General features: G+C 41.7%; 1 protein-coding gene across 2 annotated transcripts in view; it reads right to left on the bottom strand.

The window, feature by feature from the left end:
- Positions 1 to 391: 391 nt before the first annotated feature.
- BSDC1 (BSD domain containing 1) overlaps positions 392 to 24,063 on the bottom strand; it is a 40,507-nt gene continuing 16,835 nt past the window's right edge. For both annotated transcript variants that reach the window (XM_040337037.1, XM_040337038.1), the window contains 9 exons: positions 23,783 to 23,899; positions 23,338 to 23,505; positions 23,191 to 23,245; positions 18,273 to 18,388; positions 14,089 to 14,157; positions 11,022 to 11,103; positions 6,746 to 7,174; positions 6,484 to 6,581; positions 392 to 3,499 (listed from right to left, as the gene is read on the bottom strand). In XM_040337037.1, the coding sequence (XP_040192971.1) occupies positions 3,467 to 3,499; positions 6,484 to 6,581; positions 6,746 to 7,174; positions 11,022 to 11,103; positions 14,089 to 14,157; positions 18,273 to 18,388; positions 23,191 to 23,245; positions 23,338 to 23,505; positions 23,783 to 23,899 (1,167 nt within the window). In that variant the 3' untranslated portion in view covers positions 392 to 3,466. The remainder of the gene's footprint in view (positions 3,500 to 6,483; positions 6,582 to 6,745; positions 7,175 to 11,021; positions 11,104 to 14,088; positions 14,158 to 18,272; positions 18,389 to 23,190; positions 23,246 to 23,337; positions 23,506 to 23,782; positions 23,900 to 24,063) is intronic.

Raw genomic sequence — 24,063 nt, 5'->3', positions numbered from 1 at the left:
TTTCGTTGCTGTGACTTGTAGTGCCCGTTTCCAGTTTTTTACATTAGAGTTACGTTGGATTGCAGTGCGGCTGTCCTGATCATCTTTTGTTCTTAATTGCCATGTGCATTGCTAGCCCCCTCAGTTCCTGAGAAGATTTGCACCCAACAAGACCTGCCTGGAGCGGCAATCTCTGTGACTTTTCCAGCGATTGTTGTTTTTTAGTGTGTTTTTTTTATCATTTAATTTTTTATTATTGAATTTAGAGTTTCATTATTAATTTTGTTGTATGCAGCATTTAGCGCGGTTTATTCTTTATTATTTACATTAAATGTGCCCCATTCTACAAATTATATTCATAGATACGTAAATAAATTAGATTAGAATCAATAAAAGCATCAAATACAGATAATAGGGTTGCAGAACGTAATTTATTCACTATAAAATAAAGAGCATTTTTGTTGGATGTCTATGCATTATACACAAGGAGAATTAAGAGATCATGCCACCATTTCTTTCATAGCAGCGAAGTGCAAAATTTGTAAGGTCCAGGAGAATATCATAGTTTAAAAAAAAGAAAAAAAGAAAGCATTTATGATTTAATGTGAGGTTTCTCTTTCCCTCAAACTGCTGCCTCTCTCATCCTCCTTTGCTGCCACACAACTTAAATAGATAATATATATTGCACACACAACTGACAGGAATGAAGGATGTGTTAGTAAATAAGAGAGGGAGCAGAACCTTATAAGAGCCAGCATACATTACTAGAATTGAGAAAATGGAACTCACAGCATAATGCATCACAGATCTGACCTGCAATAAAAAGAAAGGGGTTTTCCAATTTAAACTAAAACATAAACTCATACTTCAGACCCTCCTTATAAAGTAACATGAAAGACTCCCAAGCCCATGGCAACCCCCCATAAGCAGCAGCAGAATATAAGTCTCCTTGTGTTTATATTTCTTTTGAGAAATTTGTTTGTCCTTTCAAATTAAATCTTCATTGATCATACCCCAGAACAGTAAGGTGTGTGTAAGGAAGAACTCCTCCATGATGATTTACTGAAGGGTGCTTAAAGCGGAGCTCTAGCCCCCCCACCAAAAATTAAAAGTAAAAAAAATACAAAAATTAAAAGTCAGCAGCTACAAATACTGTAGCTGCTGACTTTTAATATTAGGACACTTGCATGCCTTGGGATGCTGCAGTGTCAGCGCCCCAGCAGATTTTTCAATAGGCCTTTGGGTGCTGTCGCCGCCATTCCTTGTAAGGGAGACCGGTAGTGAAGCCTTGAGGCTTTGCAGCCGGTTCCCTGAAGCGCGCTGCGCTTTGTGAATGGCCAGGGAAGGAGGCGGGGGGCCGAAGGTCTCCCTGAATTGGTGACAGGTACCTACCCCCCCCCCCCCAAAAAAAAAAGCCAAATGTGGCAGCAGAAGGGGGAGAAAGCAAACAAGCGGATCTTCCCCTTTTGGATGGAGCTCCACTTTAAAATAAAACTTGTCATCACATAACTCCAAGGGCCATCATTTCTTAGTCTGAAAATGCTAGTTGCATGGCTTTCATACTGACCCTCTAGCTTCAAAGCTTACTGAAATATGTATTCTGGGTCAGTGGCACAACTTAAAGTCAGAGCTTGCCCGACAACTAGTATTTTCAGGAGATCTGCAATCACAGTGCATGTGTTTCCCTGATGAGGTGTGCTTTACCGGGGGGTCCACGTAGAAATTAAAGGAAAAGTGCACATTTCCTGCATTTCACACTTCAAATCTCTATCTCTCTGTGGTGACATTTGTTAAACAGGATATACTTCACCTAAATCCCAGTCTCATGTAATCTTCACTGTGCAACTTCCCGGGAAGGTCCGTCTCCAAACATTGACAGACTTCCACCTAAATGAATGAAAAAATGCACCTCAACAATCACCCAAGGTTTAGGTAAATATAAATGATATAACAAATGGTCACCATGGGGAGATGGGGCTCTAAAGCAGCACTTATACTAAAGGCCTCTTGTACACGATACTCCTGTTTGAGCATATCTTTTTTAAGACGTTATTTTTTGGTATATTTTTGCACATATGCGTTTGCGCAAACTTATACTCACGTTCACAATATGTTAATGGACATTTGCGCACAAATGTGCACGACTGTATGCATGAGGCATACGATTACTGACCAAAAAATGGCGATTTTTCTATGTATTTTTACTGAAGAATACATGGCGCTTATTTACACGCCTGTGTGCATAGGCACATTACAATTAATGGGCTGTATTTTAGCTCAGTAGGAAAATAAGCTATACTGAGTTTTTTCAAGCTGCAGTGTGCAAGAGGCCTTAAAGTGGAAACATCCTTTAAGAAATGAATCCATCCAGCTACCATCTCAGAACTACTCATAGCTGGTTCATATGGACTCCCAACAGGTCACACAGTTTGAGGACACAGACTGGTATACTCATTTACAGAGTCAGTTACCTCTGACCAGACAATCATCATAATAGAGCATGCTGAAAGCAGAGAACCAAGAAGAAAAGCTAGGCTTTCTGCTCTACATTGGGGTATGTATACATGTGAACCTTCTGAATGACTGCTGTTTATGTTCAGTTTATGTAATGCTGCAGCTCTCCATAGAAACCAATCAGCTTCCATGTTTTTTTTTTTTCCGTCGAAGCTTAATTGAACAAGCTGAAGTTAGAAGCCTATTGGCTACCAAGCACAGCTGCACCAGATTTTCACAGTCCAGTTTTAGTAAATCAACCCCATTGCAAAATTTATCATTTAGAATCAGCATCAAACTGAAGGCATGATACTGCTTTAGACTTGGCGCTGATTCTGAGCTACCCAGTTAGTTCCCTATAGAGTTCAGCACACATTAGAAAAGGGCTGACCAGCTTCCACTTACACTGTTATGGGAGAACACAGGTGCACCCATATGCACTGACACCTGTTCTGCCTACTATTGCATAAATTGCCTTAAGCTAACCCAGCACTGTGACAAAAGTCTTAATGCAAATTGAGCCTGCACCAGAATCGGTCATTTAGGGTAGCAGAACAGACTATTTATATATGGCCACATTAGCGACTAGAACTTTTCTTGGTTCTTGAATCGATGTGTGCATTCAAATCTGTACAACAAAAAAAAAAGCATTTACAATGCAGCCCTGTCAAAAGACACAGTGGCTGCAAGCAATCACACCCAGACACCAAGGAACAGGTCATACAGGAATTAGTTTCCTTAAATTAAATGGAACTGCAGGTCTCTGGCAGCAAAAGGATATAGAGAACAGAATAAAGAAATCAGCCACGTCCTAGAAAACCCCTGCCATGCCAGTGCAATCCAGATGATACATTTGGTCTTTCCTGTTCATGAGTGTGGATCAAAAGGAACATGTTACATCTGGGAGACTGACAGGTAGATGAGGGTCAGAGGTGAAAGGTTTAGACTCTTCCATTGTAATCATGATGAATTAGCAGTGATCTCTCTACACTAGTTATTCCCAGTTTTCCCAATCTTCGTCTTCCAACTGGAAAAAAAAAAAAAGATAATCTTTTACAAAACACAAGCAACCATATATACACATGCAGATGGTCAGAGTGTGTGTGTGTGTTTTGCACAGAAAAAAGCCTTATACACTTTTTACAGGGAGTTAATTTTCCTTTTGGGTTAACCTAGTCTAGTGGGTTTATACTTTTCTGTTTTGGGAAAGGGTTTAGGACCAATATATTTAAAACATGTTTCTTAATAAGAAATTAAATCCATCACTATTAATTTATTTATTACTATTTATTTGGGAAGCGCGCATATACCACCGGTCGGTGGTGCCAAAGCGCTTTGTGACAAAATAGCCCGGATGTTAATGGCATCTCTTTAGCATGAATTTCATATCCTGATCTCAAGAACCTGGAATAGTATTTTTGTAACAGCTTACCTGTAAAATCCTTTTCTTGGAGTACATCACGGGACACAAAGCCTTAATAATAACTAAATGGGTTATGTTCCACCTTCAGGTGACTGGACACTGGCACACCCAAGACAGGAAGTTCCCCTCTATATAACCCCTCCCTGTACCTCAGTTTTGTAGCAAAGCAAACAGGAGGGGAGGGACCTCTGTGTCCTGTGATGTACTCCACAAAAAGGATTTTACAGGCAATCCTATTTTCTTTCTCGTACATCACGGGACACAGAGCATTAATAATAACTAAATGGGATGTCCCGGAGCAATGCTAATTTGAGGGGAGGGAAACACAGATCAAGGCAGACCGCCATCAGACATAAGGATCTATACTGCTGCCCGCAGCACACTACGCCCAAAGGCGGCATCCTCATGCCCTCTCACATCCCCCTAATAGAATCTTGTGAATGTATGGACTGAAGACCAAGTTGCGGCCTTGTAGATCTGAGCCATGAAGGCCTGGTGATGCACCTCCCATGAAGCACTTACTGCTCTGGTAGAGTGCACTCTGACATAAAAAGGAGGAACCTTCCTCTTCAAACCATAAGCCTGAACAATAACTTGTCGAATCCACTTAGAGATAGTAGATTTTGACGCTGCATGGCCCTTCCTGGGACCTTCTGGCAGTACAAACAAAACATCAGTTTTCCCTATCTACATCAAAGGAGTGCAAAAAAAATTCTTATGCAGAACACGATTCTGGAAAAAAAGAAGGCAGGGCAACATTCTGGTTCAGATGGAACCCTGGCACCACTTTAGGCAGAAAGGTTAGGTGAGGACGCAACACTACTCTGTCTCTGTGGATAATTAAATATGGCTCTTTGATGATCTCGGCCAGAGACAAACTACTACAGTTCAACTACCTTCACATAATTATACCCCCAAGCGACTACATAAAATGGGTAGACGGGAATCACCGTCAACTCGCTGTAATGCAGCAGAGGGTGACTTTTTCCATATGGTGTGGCAGTGTCCCCGGGTGGACAGCTTCTGGAAAGCAGTCCTGACATTTTTGGAGGATACCCTGGAACTCCCAAATGTTTACTCTCCGGCCAGATGTCTCTTAGGAGACCTGGAGGAAGAGGAGATATCCACCTCACAGAAAACCCTGTTGAAAATACTCTTGTTATGCTAAGAAAGCTTTGGCCCTTAGATAGCGGAACCCATTACCTCCATCTCTGCAAAACTGGGTGAAACTGGTTAATAATGCCCTACCAATGTACAAGTTAACCTATACAGCTTGGTGTCCTAAGAAGTTTGAGAAAGTATGGGCGGGCTGGATTAAAAATGTCTCGGGAGATGTAGTGGTGTAATAGCTGAGGAAACGGTACATTGCTAGAAATGCTTATGTAGGAATGATGGTACACTAGGATGTATTCTTGAATTCTTTGTTTCCCTCCAAAGGTAAAGCATAATGGGCTACTATGCATCGCATAGTAGCCCATTATGTATCACTTACCTGAAACCGAAGCCTGCGATGTCCCAGATTTCCTCGCCTCCACGAAGCGTCCATCTTTCACCCTCTTCCTTCTGGGTATCGCGGCTCCGGCGCTGTGATTGGCTGGAGCCGCAATGACGTCACTCCCGCGCATGTGCGCGGGAGCCGCCAGTCACGGCATGATCTCCTTTAGAAACGGCACAGTCGCCGTTTCTAAAGTGCGCCTGCGCCGTTGTCTACTTGTAGGTAAAAGTGGTTGTAAAGGGGTTTATAACCACTTTAAGAGCACCTCATGATGTTTCTTAGGATTATCTTCACAATCCCGCCGCAGGGTATTGCTGAGGACCAGACAGACCCAATCTTCACCCATCACGGCGGGCCGTGTCGTGCCAGACCTTCAGGGACTTGGGTTCCCATTAAAGGGGAGCTCTGACCTGGATCGCACCCTGCCAGAAAACCTTTGAGCATTTAGATATGTGCTCAAAATGCTGGATCCCAGGGTCCAGTCCTACAAAGAGATGTTAAAGGCAAAACCTCGTTCTTCCACAAGGCCGAGTATCATCGATTTTAGCCTTTATTGGCATTTTGGATGAATCCGTTTGCATAGCTCCTTGATCATGAAGCGGAGCTCTTCTTAGCACATCTTTAACCGTGACCAACACCATAAACACTGGCGAAAAAAATGAGGTATTCCCTGTATGGGAGGGGTTATTATAGAGGGAAACTTCCTGTCTTGGGTGTGCCAGTGTCCGATCACCTGAAGGTGGAACATAATCCATTTAGTTATTATTAAGGGTCCGTGTCCTGTGATGTACGGGAAAGGAGGTTATTTGATCAATGGGCATCTGTAATCTATAAAAAATAAATATATAGAACCCAACACAAAAACATTTTATAGCCCAGATCAGTATAGCTTTTAAAGAAAATCCAATCTTAATTATATTATACTATCCTGAATCTATTAAATGTGAAAATTACACTTGAAACAAGTATGTGTTTATTTTTTACAAAATCAGTATGATATACAGCATTATAATCTGTTTAACTACATTCTATATATATATAAAAGCACTGTCATACACCAATGTCCTAACAATATCTGTAAGTATACACCCACCTCTCCAGACACCTCTACACGAGACAAGGCCATCTGTACTTCCTCCTCTGTCATATCAAAGTCCTTCTCCCAGTCCTCACTGACGTCCGTACTGGACCCTGATAGTAGTAGAGATGAAAACTATTTAACTGGAACCCACAAGTGCATAACAACAACCAAAAAAGTGAATTGAAAGGTAAGTGGGAATGATTACTTAAAACAGAAGTCTGCTACATGGCTATAGTCATGATATAACTCCAAATAAATGTTTTACTGCGTTCACCTTTCTGTCCATTGTTAGAAGGTGTTGATTTGCCACTGTCACTGTTAAGTTCAAACACACGAAGGTCAGAGGGTTGATCTTCTTTTCGAATAGAGCTCTGTGTATTGACTTTGGCCACTGAATGTTCCTCGGAGTCTAGGACTAAGTTCACATCTGGTTTGTCTTCTTGTACCTCATCAGCTACTGCAGCTGGAATAGCAGGGGATTCAGCTGGAGCTTTGGGTCCATGGTAAGCAGGGTTGTCAATCTGAGTGATTGGCGAGATGCTTTCACTGCTCTCAGAGGGGCTTGTCACACAAACAGTTTCTTTGCACTGTATGTTTGGCTCCTCAGAACTGCTTTGCACATTAAGGGCTGGAATGGCAGCTGAAGGTATCCTAAACTTCTCAATATTTGAAACACGCGGTGATCCAGATCCAATAAAGTCCTCTGGGGAATAAAAGACAGGACAAATATGTTTTAGGTCATTAACAATTTGTGGCTGCTTGAATACAATAGCCAGTAGTGTACATTTCCTTATCCACTCTGAACAGGATAAAAAAAACTACCAATTTTCTTTTGCAGTATGGCTAGCTTAAAGTGTTTGTAAACTTCAGACATGAAATATGAACAAAGCATATCCCCTCTATAGTGTGTATTTGTCTAGGTGCCATTTGAGTCTGCTGCCTAATTTCCCTGCCGTCTGCATGAGTCGCGGCAGACAAAGTTTTCCTGACACCTAAAGAAAAAAAAGTAACAGGGAAGGGAGCTCCAACTGATTGACAGCCCCTTCCGTCCAATCAGCTCAGACAAGCTTTCTAAATTCTGGTCTTTGAATAGAGGTAGAGAAGACTGCAGATAAACAGGAACAACTTACGTAGGAGGATTTGTTTACTCTCTGTGAATCACCTGAGCCCAGTCACTTCACTGGGTATTACAACTTTTTTTTTTTTTTAAGGTTTTTATTAGCCATATACACATACACAGGGGATAACAGAATATGCAAGGTACATGGACAGTTGAAAACATTCTTAAAATGCAGAAGACAAGAAATCCTTGGTCCTCGACCTCCATATACAACAAAATTTCAAAAACAATCCTAACATGGATTCTCATAATAGTGCACATAGCATTTTCCTTACTTATTGCAATTACTAAACCTCGCACTCTAGTCCAGGATGTACTTTATAACACGTTAACCCATATTATGTAGAGTAGACATAGAGCACCATAGGAACCAAAAACAAAAACAGGTCAAAGAATAAAGAGCAAAAAAACAAAAAAAAACAAAAAGAACCCCTTTTCTCGTGTGCCGCTGCCCCCAATCCCCACAGTACTCCCCCTGATCGAGTCCACAATGAGTGTCACACAATTCATTTTAGAACAACATTCCCTTAAGTAACTCCCGGATTGGTGTCCTTGGAGTCAACCCATCTACCCCATGGAATTTTTTTCTACTACCTCTTGCCTCATAGGTCATTTTATACAGTGTGACATTTGCATTAACCAGTCCCTTCCAAGCAGATAAAGGAAGATGATCCCTCTTCACCCAATTTAGGACAATCAGCTTCCTGACATAGTAAAAGAGCAGCCTCAAGAATGTTCGCATATTATTACTCATCACTTCATCTTCTATAATACCTAGGAGGCCCAAATCTGGACTACATATATTCGGGAGATCAAAAGTGTCTGCAATAAATTGGGTAACCTGCGACCACAATGGGCAAATCCTGTTACACTCCCACACCATATGAATAAAGGTGCCTTCTGCCACCAGGCACTTATGACAAACAGGGTCATCTCTTCTGCCCACCCTATATAATCTATGTGGTGTGTAATACATTTGGTGCAGGTACCTCAGTTGTATTAGTTTGTCCCTACTGGAGATTACAGTAGGTAGATAAGACAATAGAACCTCCTCCCACTGAGTTTCAGTCATTTCGGGGATCACAGCAGTCCACCTGAGTCTCACTGTCTCCTCTTTTGGCTGCTTCCTTCCCATGAGCACAGCATAGTAAGTAGAAATGTGTTTGGTGTGTTCAGGCTCCATTATTAATAATTCCAACTTAGTGTTTTCCAAAACAGGCCCCGCACCAAATTGAGCATGAGCAGCATGCTTCAGCCTGGTGGGTATTACAACAACTTTAGGGCTGTCACTGATTACACTGTTAGGCAGTCAGAATCATTCAGGTACAATGTTGCTCAAAAAGTCCCTCCCCCAAACGATAGCAATATGATTTCCATTTCCACTAAGGCTGGTCATACATTATACAATTTTCTTTCCTTCAGGGTTTTAAGGAAAGAAAATTGCTTGATACCCCCCATCACCGGAGTCAGTGTTGATGGGGGAATCCCTCCCGCAGCGCTATTGTATTCTGACAGCGGGAAGGATTCCCAGTCATCAGAATACAATGATCGCTGCTGGTGGCTATAGTGATCGTAAAAAAAAAAAAAAAAAAAAAGCCATCAGGCTGGTTGAATTGAAGTTGATCGATAGATCAAAATTTGGTCGGTTCCTGGTGAACAGACCCAATTTCGATCTGCCTATAGCAGGCTTAACAAATGGCAGTGCTGCAATTGTAGCTCTTGACCACAGTACAACCAGAAAAAATGCAATAGAGATACTTTCATCTATAGTGCAACCCCAGACAATAAGTAAAATCAATGAACTGCTAATGCTCTGTACTTGATAAATTTAGACATTTGTCAGCTTAGCCTTCAAAAAAGTTCACTATAAGTTTAGGGTGCCAGACTGAGTGCCCTGAAACTACAAAGTACACTGCCTATAAATGTCTGGCTTGCAAATTTAAGAGGAATCAGTAGATAAAGATACTAGTAACCACAGAAAATAGCTGAAACGTGCCAGTGAGTATGATGAATGTCATTCCACAGACAATACTGGTTGACTAGAGTGTCCCCTTTAGGTGAAAGTTTTCTTTAAATTGGTTCTAAAGACTTTTTTCTTTTCTACCTTAATGCATTCACTGCATTAAGGTAAAAAAACAAACAAAAAAAAAACTTGTGTACAGCTTCCCACACCAGTTCCTCATCGATCCAGCACTGTGCCTGAGAACAGAGGCTCTCCCCCTCACACGGCAGACATTGGCTCCTGCTGCTGTCAATTAAAGCTTGATGAGAAACAGGGGTGGGGCTGAGCCACGCTGTGTCCATGAACACAGGCAGCACATCTCATGATCAAGCCCACAGATGTGCCACCATAGGAAACAGCTTTATCAGTCACTTTAGGCCTGCTGCAAAAATCCTTAATCACGTTTCAAACCACTCTGAAAAAAACGTATATACTCGATTATAAGCCGAGTTTTTCAGACTTTTTTTTAGCCCTCACTGTACCCATTGTAGCCTTACTGTGCCCATTGCAGCCTCAGTGTACCTGTATTCTTAACAGGCAGCGGGCATCCATTTTTCAAAAGTCGTGGCTTCCTCCTGGTCCCTTTCCGTGATAGTCTGTGTCGGGTCGTGGGCATCCATTTTTCAAAAGTTGCGGCTTCCTCCTGGTCTGTGATAGGCGTTTGACACTGTGTTCTACTACCGCCTATCACGGAAGTCCTCTCATCCTCGGACTTTCCCAGCAGACACTGTGTTCAGTGTTCCACCTATCATGGACGTCCCTCTTGTCCAAGGATGAAAGAAGGTCCATGATTTGCGGAACACTGAACACAGTGTCTGCTGGGAAACTGAGTCCGAGGATTAGAGGACCTCCGTGATAGGCGGTAGCGGAACAGTGTCAAAACGCCTATCACGGACCAGGAGGAAGCCGCGACTTTAGAAAAATGGATGCCCGCAGCCTGTTAAGAATAGAGGTACACTGAGGCTGCAATGGGCACAGTGAGGATGGGCACAGTAAGGCTACAATGGGCACAGTAAGGCTACAATGGGCACAGTGAGGCGTGCAAATGGGCACAGTGAGGCGTGCAAATGGGCATTGTTGACCCTCTTTTCCGCTTACAGTAGCTGCTGCATTGTCACCCTAGGCTTATACTCGAGTCAATAAGTATTCCCATTTTTTGTGGTAAAATTAGGGCCTCGGCTTATACTCAAGTATATACGGTATTTGTAAACATATTGGATAAATAGTTAATGTGGTAGAAATACCTATATTTGGTAATCAATCAGCAATCAATAAACAGGTTTGAAATATTTAGAGAGCACTGAAAGCCAATTTATGTGCAATTCTCACTGGTCATCCCTGCTCCTCACACTACATATTTACCAAACCTCATGAAGACAGATATGTAACATGGATCTAATAGAAGGTATTAGATTGTTATATCCTCACCTTCTTCCTCCTCCCACCTTGACTCCTCGGAATGTACACTCTGCTCTGCTCTCTGCTTCAGAGCATCTCTCCTTGCTTCTTCCTGGGGAAGTCATATAAAATGAAAGTTAGTTTCAAATACACAGCAACTACACAGGATATTTAAACACCTCAAAACAGGGCAATTCCTACATCTCTTGGAAATTGGGAAATTTACTACCATGCACCTAAAAAAAAATTGAAACGGAAATATCTGAAAAATAGAAGCGTAGTTTCCTGTATATCTGAAGTAAATCAGAAACACAGTGCAGAATAAGGCATGGTAAATTGGTAACAAGAAAAGATAAATGGCAATACTAAGACCCCTTTCACACTGAGGAGTTTTTCAGGCGGTTTAGCGCTAAAAATAGCACCTAAATATCGCCTGAAAAACTCCTGCCCTGCAGTCTCAGTGTGGCAGCCCGAGTGCTTTCACACTGAGGCGATGTGCTGGTGGCACCGCTCCAAAAGTCCTGCCAGTAGCATCTTTGGAGCGGCGAGAGGAGCGGTGTGTTTGCCGCTCCCTCTCATTAAAAACATGGGACACCGCGGCTATACCGTCGGCAATGCGCCTCTGCAGAGGCGCACTGCGGGCGGTATTAACCCTTTTTTGGGCGCTAGCGAAGGTTAAAACCGCACCGCTAGCAGCCGAATACCATCGCAATTCCGGCGGTATAGCGCCGCTAATAGTAGTGGTGCTATACCGCCACCGCACCTCCCGCCCCAGTGTGAAAGGGGCCTAAGACTAATCATTTATCCTTTGCCTGTCTTTTTGGGCACAGCTTCCAGAGGCGGTTCTTCTTTAAAGTGGACCTAAAATCAAAAGGTGACGTTTATGTTGCTGGAACATCTAGAAATGTTAACCGTGTCTTAGCGGTACCCTGAAAGAATTACCATTTGTCTTAATTTCTGCTGATAAATAGAAAAGCAGTAACACAATTCATCCTCATTGAAGTAGAAATAAAAAGTACCAATAAAAGAACGCAAAACATATTTTGTTTTATTTACAGGGATTTAGAAAAATAAACAGAAAAACCCTATAATATATAAAAAGATCATGGAATGGGATCCACCCTTTGCCTTCACAGATTACATTTACTTGGAAGGATATGCAGATCCTGAACTGTGTAGGCGGTATGGGATTTTGTAAAAAACAGAAAAAAAAAAAAGCCTCCAGTTAATTCAAGGGCGAACAAGGTAAAAAATAAAAAAAAATAAAAGAGACACGTTGTCTTCTGCACTCCAGAATTTCCCATAAAAGATCAGTGATGTGAAGATGTCTATGAGGAACTCACAGTGTCTTTTATGAATTGAATTTTATGAATTGTTCATGAAAACACTGTTTGGCAGGGTGGGAGAGGGGTAATCTCATCCTGTAGTGCAGGAAACGCATAAGAGAAATTGTGAAATTGTATTGTTGCTTGAGGTTTGGAGACCAGGTTGCAGCAGACAGATGCAGATCTTTCATCCTCTCTGAATCCATCTCCAGGAAAGCAGCCACTGAGCAGGTCATTTGGACACAGAAAGCTATGTACTAACACTGAACTTCAGCAGGCTGGACAATCTGTCATATCAGTGATTTAGTGATCTCCCAGCACTGGCTTCTGGAAAACTGCTAACTCACAAGGAAGAAAATAAATGGTCCTAAACAGAAGCAATATTCGAAATCTTTTCTTTTAAAACTGCACTTATATGACTTCGGACTTGATTTTCTGTGCCTTCATGTGCGTGGGCCTTATTTTAGTGGTGCTATTGTGAAGGTTGTGCTGATAAAAAAGGGATGCGTCCTAGATGGCAGGTATGTACACCTACACTTTTATGCAGCAAGTTCTGGGCCCTTTAAGAGAAGCAGACAGGTTAACACACCAGAAGGCTGATAAAGAGGAAGTGAAGAGGAGTTGAAAGAGCTTGGGAGTGTGCACCTGTGTGGAGCTGCGAAAAACCCCTGCTGCTGGCTGGGCTCTGTTGTGCTTCTGTGGCCAGGACGTTTGTTACATGGAAAAGCTTCACGCTGAAGTAAACATAGTTCTGTCAATATTGAAATTATATTAACCTCAAGAAAAGCCTTTGAGTTTGTTTGCTGTTTGGGACTGGTATTTTGCATCCGGCAAACTATTTAAGTTGTAAAAAACCTGTTTTGTATAAGAAGCCTGTTTGGTGTGATTCCTTGAATTTCACAAGGTGTAATAAGTACAATGCAGCAAAATTAGCCGAAAAATCTTCTTGGCCTGGTCACCTAGAAATCAGAGCTCTGTGCACCTTCAGCCACCATCACTGCACTGCAGTATAAATGTCAGTCACTGGACTATTAAACAAATATTAGACTGCATACCTAGAAGAAATTCTATGCACAAAAAAAATGTACCGTATTTATCGACGTATACCGCACACTTTTTTGCCCTGAAAATCAGGGCAAAATCGTGGGTGCGCGGTATACGCCGATACCCGCGCCGAGTTTTGAATACTGCGCCGACATATACCGAGCGCAGTACACTCGGGTATAGTCGGGCAGTCTCGGGTCCTTCCGCGCTCACGTCCTGAACGTACAGGACGTCAGCGCGAGAGTTGCCGAGCATTGCCGACAATACACGAGTGTACTGCGCTCTGTATATGTCAGCGCAGTATTCAAACTCGGCGCGGGAAACGAGCGGGGAGGACGCCGCAGAAGGACGCCGGACCCGACGAAGAGGACACCCAAAGCCGCAGAAGGATGCCGGACCCGACGAAGAGGACACCCAAAGCCGCAGAAGGACGCCGGACCCGACGAAGAGGACACCCGAAGCCGCAGAAGGACGCCGGACCCGACGAAGAGGACACCCAAAGCCGCAGAAGGACGCCGGACCCGACGATGGACGCCGCGCAAGACACCAAAACTGTAAGTACAAAAAAAAACGTTTTTTCCACAGGTTTGAGGGCAACTTTAGGGGTGCGCGGTATACGCGGGAGCGCGTTATACCGCGATAAATACGGTATATATTAGGAGAAAACAGAAGAACATTATGCGGTATAAGCTGCTTGTGTTACTCTATTGTAAGATATGCACACGTACCTGCTCGAGCTGGTGCACTTTATAGAAATACCTTTGCCAGAATTCAGAGTGAGAAACAGCAGCAGGAACCTGTGAGACATTAATAATCGCATCAAGGAACAAATATATGACAACTGAAATGTAGGCAAACAATCTAACTTTTCAATAAGGCATGTAAAGGGCAATTATATTTAAAATACAGTAATCCAAAACAATTAGATATATATGAAACGTTCTCAATTTAGTGAAAGAGGAATGCTTACTGCTTGCCATGACATGCTACACAAAATTACTGCTCATCACTCTTATTCAATTTACATTCATAACAGCACAAAATGTATAAAAGACATTAAAAAAAGGCAGGAAAGAAACGTCTACATTGATGAACGATTATTTAATTCCTGCTATTTAATCAGGACAAACTGACAGTATCTGCAGTAGATTCCCCTCCCAGTCTTTCATACTTGCTGAGCTACACTCTCACACCGCCTCTCTACTGCAGCATTCCAGCCTGTCTATGTTCCCTTAGACAGGGTAATGACATCACAGACCTCTCCACACAACAGTATTTGGACCTAGAGATTAGCCCCTCATACTGGGAAACAGCACTGGAGCGTGGCCTGGTAAGTATAACCACTTTGTAAAGAAATTATTTTATAGCAGTAAATTGGGAAGCATAACTGCAAGAGAAAAATAACAAAATTATACATAATATGTAGCCATAGCTTAAAGCGGAGGTTCACCCGAAAAAACATCTCTATGTACCATCCCATCCAGCATACTAGCGTCAGCTACAGTATGCCTTTTTTTTTTTTTTTTGCGCTGTTATTTACTGTTTAATCCTTCAGTTTCTTTTCAGACTCCCGCGGGGAGTAGGCGTTCCTATGAAGAGGGGAACATGATTGACGTCCGCTATGGCGCATCACGCGTTCCGAAAATAGCCGAAATAGGACTCGGCTGTATACGGCGCCTGCGCAGTCAGCTCCTAGTCCATGCACAGGCGCCGTATAGCGCCAAGAAGAGCCGAGACCTAGTCCAGCTATTTTCGGAAAGCGTGACGCGCAATAGCCAGACTAGGTCTCGGCTCTTCTTGGCGCTATACGGAGCCTGTGCATGGACTAGGAGCTGACTGCGCAGGCGCCGTATACAGCCGAGTCCTATTTCGGCTATTTTCGGAACGCTTGACGCGCCATAGCCAAACGTCAATCATGTTCCCCTCTTCATAGGAACGCCTACTCCCCGTGGGAGTCTGAAAAGAAACTGAAGGATTAAACGATAAATACAGCGCAAAAAAAAAAAAAAAGGCATACTGTAGCTGATGCTAGTATGCTGGACGGGATGGTATATAATTATTTTAGGGTGAACCTCCGCTTTAAAGGATAGGTTCACGTTTAAAAAATAAAATAAAAATACATGCATTTTTTTTGCAGGTAAAAATAACGTGCATTTCGATTTTTTTTGTAGGAGCCTGGAAATCACTGCGCCCCGATCAGCAGCTCGTGGGTGCCATGCAGGACTCCTACAGACCGTCAGTGTATCCGTCTGCTCGTACATCTTAAGGGCAGGCAGTTTGACACTGACAGGAAGAATCAAGGAAATACTACAGCGCTCAACAGTGCCCTCGTAGTTCACTGAGAACTACAAGCCAACAGCTGCAAAGGTTGTCAGTACTTGTAGTTTTCCCATTTACGCTTTTTTTTTTAATTGTGAGAGTGAAAGGGGAAGGGGAGATCCCAGCTCGCTGTCACAATGGGGGATCGAGGGATGGCGAATTTGTAACATATTACACTCAGAATATGTATGTAACATGTTACAAAAAGTGAACTTATCCTTTAAAGAGAATCACTTTGCCCACTTGGAAAAATAACTTTGTTTCTTTAAAATAACACTGTTAAAAAAATGTTTTTATTATTTATCAATTTTTTTTACTTGTACAAAACTAGGGCCGAAAAAAACTAATCGGTTAATTTCATAATTGATTAAAATCATAATCGATCGGCCAGTAACATAATGGGGTTAAAAAAACAAAAATTTGCCCTTTATAGTACAAAAAGAGCAAATAATCACTACTGGTAACAAAACCGAATCATCAGGACATCATTGAGAAAAGAAAGCAATAAACGTGCCAAAGTGATATAACTGATGACAAAGTTACTGCACATCAATATGCACGCATCTGAAATTTCAAAATTGATCCGGTCCATATAACAACTGTTCGGTCCTAAGAAATAATAATACGATTTTCACAAAATAAATTCCATTAATTGCATTTACTCTATTAAAACAGCAAACCCAATACTTTAAGGTTTTATTCTGGGTTATTTTATTGAACAATATATGTTTATTTTGTTCATTTTTTTTTTTAGTAAACAGTGTTAAATTAAAGCGGAAATTGCCTTTTTTCAACTATCCTGTCCCACACTGGCATCTTCGTCTATGTGTATGCACAGCTATGTTCACAAGCTGGAGAATGCTATGAGCAGGCAGGTAGGTGTATTTTATTGCAGAAAAGACCCGGCTTTTCTCTTCTGCAATAAAAAGCTTGCCTGCTCAAAGTCAGCGACAGCAGAACTTTAGCTTCCACTTTCATAAAAATAAGCTATATGTTTCTTCTTCTACGATAGAATACAACCTCCCAGTAGCTTTCAGTACAAGTATATATTGCCTAAAATGTTGTCATTTTTTATTGCTGTCTGTGTCCACGTTAAGGAGATTCACCCTCTCTATTTGTCCTGTCCATTATCAGTGAAAGTAAAAAAAAATCCTAAATTTTGGATTGTCCCCAGAAAAGTAATAGCGGGTAAATCTTCCAATGGGGACACTCGATTTGGTGACCTGGGGAGCCCCCAAAGAATTTCCCTTAATTACCAAGGATTTCTTATCACTTCCTGTTTGGCTATGGGACAGGAAGTGAAAGGAAATCTCCAAAAAAGGGACACAGATAGCAAAACAAAATTATCTGACAGGAGGTTATAACCCTCCCTTGCTCTATCCAAAATTAAAACAAAAAAATTTTGCCTATAGTTCTACTTTAACATACTGAAACAGAAAAAAAGTTCTGTAACTGTGTGACTAAACACTTGCTTGGGTAAATTAGAGCTTAGCAGGTTTTGCTATACAGTGTGTAGGTGAGAGGGGTCTCCAACAGCCATGTTAGCTCTGCACTTTACAACTGAACCTATTAGCGGTCTGGATGATGACAAAATACCACTGTGCAGTCCCTGTTTCTACACTGTCCTCATTAAATTGGAGTCCCGCCAATTTTTCAGCAGCTAAAAATACCGCAGCTGCCGACTTTTAAAATATGGACACTTACCTGTCCAGGGTGCCCGCAATGTCCTCACCTGAAGCCGACCTGTCCCTTGGCTCTCGGGTGGAGGGGAATCAGCCTTGCGGCTTCACAGCCTGGTTCCCTATTGTGCATGCTCGAGTCATGCTGCGCATCCTCACTGGTCCCTACTGTCTTCTGGGACCTGTGTGTCTCCCAGAAGACAGCGGGGGACGGAGGATGGGCCGGACATGGCATAGCTCGCCGCAGAGCCTGCAGCGATCTATGTCCAGAAGTGGGAGCAAATACCTATATTAGACAGGTATCTGCTCCCCCCCTGAAAAGTGCCAAATGTGACACCGGAGGGGTGAGGATTCCGAAAAGCGGAAGTTCCATTTTTGGGTGGGACTGTACAGCGCCTGTGGCTGAAGCCCACTATCTACTGACGTTACAGAGCCAGACCAGGCTCGAACAAGATAAATACAATGAAGTCAAATCCATCCACATGCCTGGATGGGCATCCGGCTCAGCCTGCCGCTGAGAGCCTGAGCCACCTGCTACCGCCCCCTTCACAGCTCAGTGCTCCAGTGAGTGAGAAGGGCAAAGCAGAGAGCGGTGACTGACAATTACCAGCTCTCTGCTCAAGAAAACTCTGAGAACCAAGTGATCGGCGGTGTTTGATCGCTCAGTTCTCAGTGTTAGAGCCGACGGGGGGACTGATGCTGCATCCACCTAGGTAAGTATGGTTTAAAAAAACACATACTTCTCTTTTAATATTCCTAGCCACAATATCCATTCGGTTTTATCTTTTCAATCAACTTGGATATTTGCTGCAGGAGGAGAAACATTACAGGACTTAAAACTCCCCTGTTTAAAAACTGCTGAGCAGGAGGATTGCATGTACAATAGCATACACAGAGACCTACAAAACACATACCATTTTGGTGTAGAGTGCGCGGATTGATGGGCTTGAAACTAGAAGTTCGGATATTTCTGTTTTCCGTTGCTCTGGGTTCCAGTGGGTTAACCATTCATCAAACAGCTCAGGAGGGCCTGTTATATGTAAAAAGATGTGTAAGATTTGCAATCTTCATGGAAGTCTGGACAAATTTCTCAAAATGTCAGCAAGAGGCAGCAATTTTAACTTGTTAGCCTTAGAAAGGTGTATATTTTTGCAAATCCAGAAGTATACGAAATAGAATGCACAAAATATTGTATATTCTAGCCAGTCCCCAAGTAACACAAACTGTTAAGCAGCACACCGATATAAGATCCAACCCTTAAATGACTGCACATTCCATCTGAACAATATCCTTTTTCTCATTTTTTGCAAAATCAAGAGAATAGCTTGTGACTAAGGATGGGCTCGGGCTTGTTCGCAGCTCCACATGCCTGAGCCTGCCAGGAAGCTCACACTGCTAATCACAGGCAGTGAGACATTTCCCGATCTGCGGCTGCACAGATTGGGAAATGTCTCAATGGCTGTGATTAGCACTGTGGAGTGTGAGCTTCCTGGCAGGCTCAGGCATGTGGAATGCGAACACACCTGAACCCATCCTTACTTGTGACTTACAGCTACCCCTCCAAATCCAAACTTAGTCACAGATCACTTGCTTCACAGCTTCCTTTCCTGTGCAGGTGCTCAGACAGGGCAGTCGATTCCCTCATTAAACAGTTTACTTGTAGATGCTTAGTGGAACTTCACTCTCCTAACATTGATTATTTGTATTTCTCATGCCGCTAGCGTTTGTAATTAGATAGGAAAACATATATTTGTTTTAAACTTTTTAAACTTTTTATTTTTTTACATTTCTTCAGTTACTTCCTGGTTTTTCTTGCCTAAGCAAATTATGTGTCATACATCCCCAGGAATCTTCAGGAGGGGTATCCTCAGCTTAAGCACACTCTCCTGCATGCATGGGGTAGATGGATCCCAGGAAGTAAATGCTACTTGAATCATCTGCCCTTACTCAAGAAGGCCATGGCCAGAAATGCTAGGAGGGTGTTTTCCAAAGTAATTTCTCAACAAAATAAAGCATGGAGACATGGATGGATGGGATAGTTTGCTTGAATATTAAAACTTTATGAAATTGTGTGTTTGGTTTGTTGTGCTCTGATACAGTGAAGATCCACTTTTTCCAACCGCATAAGGTTATGCCTTTATGTGCTGCCAAATGCTGGAATATCTACAAGTCCTCACCTTTACTACAGTACCATATGTACCAGTACCTTTATCAGGGGAGAAATACTCTGTTATGAGGCCATTGAAGCAAAACTTAATCCGCAGCATGCCTCCTAGAGCAGTTTCTATAACCTGCAAGTATTTAGAGCATACTACACTATACACGACCGAGTTTCTCGGCAGAATTCAGCCAGAATCTCGATCGGAGCCGGATTCTGCTGAGAAACCCGGTCGTGTGTACACTTTTGGCCGAGGAAACCGACAAGGAACTCGTCGAGCCAAATGGAGAACATGTTCTCTATTTCCTCGTTAGTCAATGGGGAAACTTGGCTCGCCGAGATCCTCGGCGGCTTCACAAGGAACTCGACGAGCAAAACGATGTGTTTTTCTCGTCGAGTTTCTCGGACGTGTGTACGGGGCCTCAGACTTACTCCCTAGATAGAGATATACAAAGTCTGCCATAAAACTCTACCTACTAACAATTTTTTACACAGATAACGTAATAGCACCAACAAAAAAATAATGCAAAAGTATTGCAAATAGGAAAGTCGGAAAATATTGCGCAAAAACAATGGAAATTGTAAACCAAGTGATAAAATTTTAAAGCTTCTACATGTGAATGTGACAAATATTTTAATGTAATGATGAATAAAAATGTAGCGCTAAACTCTATGTGAAATAAAATTGTACACATAAAGAAAGGGACATTCAAATAATCATTCCAATGAAAACCAAATCAAATGATTATTGATATGTTGGACTTTTAGATTTGGTTTTCATTGGAATGATTATCTGAATGTCCCTTTCTTTATGTGTACACTTTTATTTCACATAGAGTTTAGCGCTACATTTTTATCCACCAATATTAAAGGATGAATAATATAAAAACAATGATTGTGCAAGATGAAATAAAAACAAAACCGTCTCAAGTATACTGGTGCTGCTGGCAATAACCAATGAGCATCAGGAGAGGTAAAAAAAAAAAGCACCTAGTCTAGTGGAAGTGTTTCATACTGGATCCTTTGTATCCTTTGTATATGCTGACACACCCTATAATGCTGTTAAAGGTGGAGCAAATATAAAAAATAAATAAAAAGTTTCTGTGTCACTGCTCTTCCATATTATCCCATTATGGGGCTATTTGAAACACTATATTGATTCTAAAAAGGACCAGACCACCAAGCTGATAAAAAGTGAGCCAAAAGAGTTCCAATGCAGTGTCTTCTTTATTGCAAACCATAGACGCATGTACAAAAAACATTCACTTACAATGGAAGGTGCCCCCTAATGGATATGTAATGGAAAGAGTGCAGCGCTACAAATATATACATACTCCAGGTGTGAACCTAGAGATGAGTGAACATACACAATAACAATTGTGGTACGATGTGCAAAGTGCTAGAAACCAAAACAATGAAAGTGTTTAGAAAACTGGTAAAAATTCTAATAAATTGTGAACAAGAAATCCAGTGCAATTAATAATGACATGGATCAAGTGACACCATGTGAACAGGTGACCACTTACGATTGAGATAATAAAATAAAAAACACATAACTGCAGCGGATCAGCAATGCAGGAAACAGGAACTCAACCACAATTTCATGGTTTATGTAGTCTCCTTTAAATTCTCCTCCAGCAAAAACATGGTGATCATAAAAGAAAAAAAAAACCCCAGTTGAATTCCCATAGGACGAAACTCGTTGGGTTATTGGCTGCTAAGCTTCACACATGCGCATGTTTTACAAACTTTTTGTGATCACATTTTATTGTACACATCTTGAGCAGTGTTTGTACTATTCTTTTAAAATTAAATCGATACGTTGTTTGATCTACGCCATGTGGTAGCCTTCTTTTTTCTTTTGTTTTACGATCACCATGTTTTTGCTGGTCCACTGCATCACTGCGAGTGAGTGTTCACATTCACAGGAGATCGTGGCCGGAGACCCGTATTTCCATCCATGCCTGTTTGACCCACTGCCGCGTGTGTCCGCATCTTATGGCAAGAGTACCTACCCCTCTCCTGGGTGGTGGAAGCACAGTCCCGGGTGTTTTGTGAACACTGGAACATTACCATCTATGTTTCTGAGATCCATCAACATCTGATACCCACACCACCATGGGTTGTTCTAGAGGCTCATGATAGTCTTCATTGATGGACTTTACACTGTATTATAATGTGTTAAAGTTAATTTGATTATCCCATGATGTAACATATACACCTGGTATTTTGTTATATGTGTTTTTATTATATTATTTCGATCATAAGTCGTCACCTGTTCACATGGTGTCACTTGATCCATGTCATTATTGATTGCACTGGATTTATTGTTAGTGCACAATTTGTATTTTTATCAATTTTCTAAACACATTTTTATTGTTTTGGTTTCTAGCACTTTGCGCATCGTAGCAGAATTGTTATTGCGTATTTTCACTCATCTCTAGGTTCACACCTGGAGTATATATGTATTTGTAGGGCTGCACTTTTTCCATCACATATTCACATGCAACTAGTCTTAGTGTTGGTGCTGGCAGCTCATTCTTTAATATTAGTGGTGCAGTAATTTATTATATTACCACGTCCCCCTCATGGATAGGCTATTATCCTGCCATGATGGATTGAGGAATCCCAGTCTGTGGCCAATCAAATAGGAGAGGGGAGGAACAAAACAAGCAAAACGAGATCAGGTGAGGGTGGAAGGAGTCACTGCAAGCAAGAAGGGACATGCGCCAGACTGCATGAATACCGGAAACCGGAACCGACTTCACTGTCACAGCGCAGGAAACTCCTGGAGGTTGAAAAGCTTCACCTGGCATTCATAACATTATGTTTCGGGGCCACTGAACCTTTGTCAAGTCACGACAGTCAGTCAGGTTGGGACACTGGGATTCATCACTCCATTGCGACAGCACAATAATATTATTATTATTATTGTTATACAGGATTTATATAGCGCCAACAGTTTGTGCAGCGCTTTACAATATCAGGGAAAACAGTACAGTTACAATACATTTCTATACAGGAAGGATCAGAGGGCCCTGCTCGTTAGAGCTTACAATCTAGAAGATATATGCGTGAGGGGGCACATTCCATTGTAAGTGAACATTTTGTACATGCTTTTATGGTTTGCAATAAAGAAAACACAGCATTGGCACTCCTTCAGCTCACTGTTTATCAGCCTGGCAGTCTGGTCCTTTTGGAAGCAAAGTCTGAATGCTGGATTCCATGCAGATAAATACGGCACATTTAAACAGCTTAATAGTAAGAACTGAAACTACTTTGCAGGTCCAGGCTCAGCTAGGTCATCTCTTTTTCCCCAGCCTTTGCCTGTAAAGTGAAGGAGCAGAATCCCCTCACACCACTGCTCACTTTGATCTGCCCCTCTGTCAAAATATTTTTTGTCTGCACATATTCATGCAACAACTGACTGGCTCCTATTGCTGCCCCCTCCACCTATTAAGTATAATACATGCATTACTGCATTATTTGTATCAACATTTAACAGGAATTAAGCTTAAGCTATCCCTTAGTAAAGTTAGGGATTGCAATGAGGCTCATTAAAATTCCTAACGTCACTAAGGGATAGGTAAAGTTGAATTCCTGTTCAATGAGCTACTAATGTGTATTCAGTTAGTAATTATTTATCAAGACAAAATTGTTATTAAAATAATTACCATCAGGTTCATTGCAATATGTTGCTGGATCAGACTGCAAACTGTATAAGCGTGCCTGAAAAGGGGAAAAAAAAGAAAATATGTTAAAAAAAATGAAATGGTAATGCTGGTTAGGTTTACCACAAAAAAAATTACAATAATGTATACCTTAGTACTGTCATATAGCTCTGTCGTTCCAGAAGGTGTGGCCATCAGTGTAATAACATCACAGTCAATCGTCTTATCGGGGGATGGTGCAAAAGTGTCAGAAATTACTCCTAGAAAATCTGAAAGACCTTTCTTCACCTTTTCTGTAGTGCCTGAAGATCCTTCCACCTGCAAACACAAAATGTGCTACATTACATTTCCAAGCAATAGAAAACAGAAAAAAATATAAAACAAATTAAACACACATTTGCACATATATAATTTAGGGACCTGTCAGTTAATCATACAAAGTTACTGCATGATCATTGTATCAGAACATACCTTCATAGAATAAATTCACAAGTATAATTTATCTGAGGCAAAGTGATCAATCAGTAAATACATGCAAACTAAGCAATAGCTTATCAGTATTTTTTATTATTGTTAGAAATTGTTTCACACTCACCGCCAGTTTATCTTTGACGACAGAGGCTGTGGCAGCAATAGTGCAAGCTGTGTCATGCTGCACGACCCGGGAAAACTCTGATAGATCTCTTTTCATAAACTCCAACGCCTCTGAAGACTAAGCACACAGTAAAGTCAGTATGTATTTCCCATAAAGAAAAGGCACATTTTACATGCCATCACTGTGGATTAGTTAGGTGAATCCAAATAGAAACAAGCTTGTATACTCCAAAAAAAATGTAACATACATGTGCTGAAGGGAACATCTTGTGGCAACTGCTT

This window comes from Rana temporaria, chromosome 2, assembly GCF_905171775.1.
Source record: "Rana temporaria chromosome 2, aRanTem1.1, whole genome shotgun sequence".
Taxonomy (NCBI): domain Eukaryota; kingdom Metazoa; phylum Chordata; class Amphibia; order Anura; family Ranidae; genus Rana; species Rana temporaria.
The sequence above is the reverse complement of the archived record's forward strand: the minus strand, read 5'-3'. Positions and strand labels throughout refer to the sequence as shown.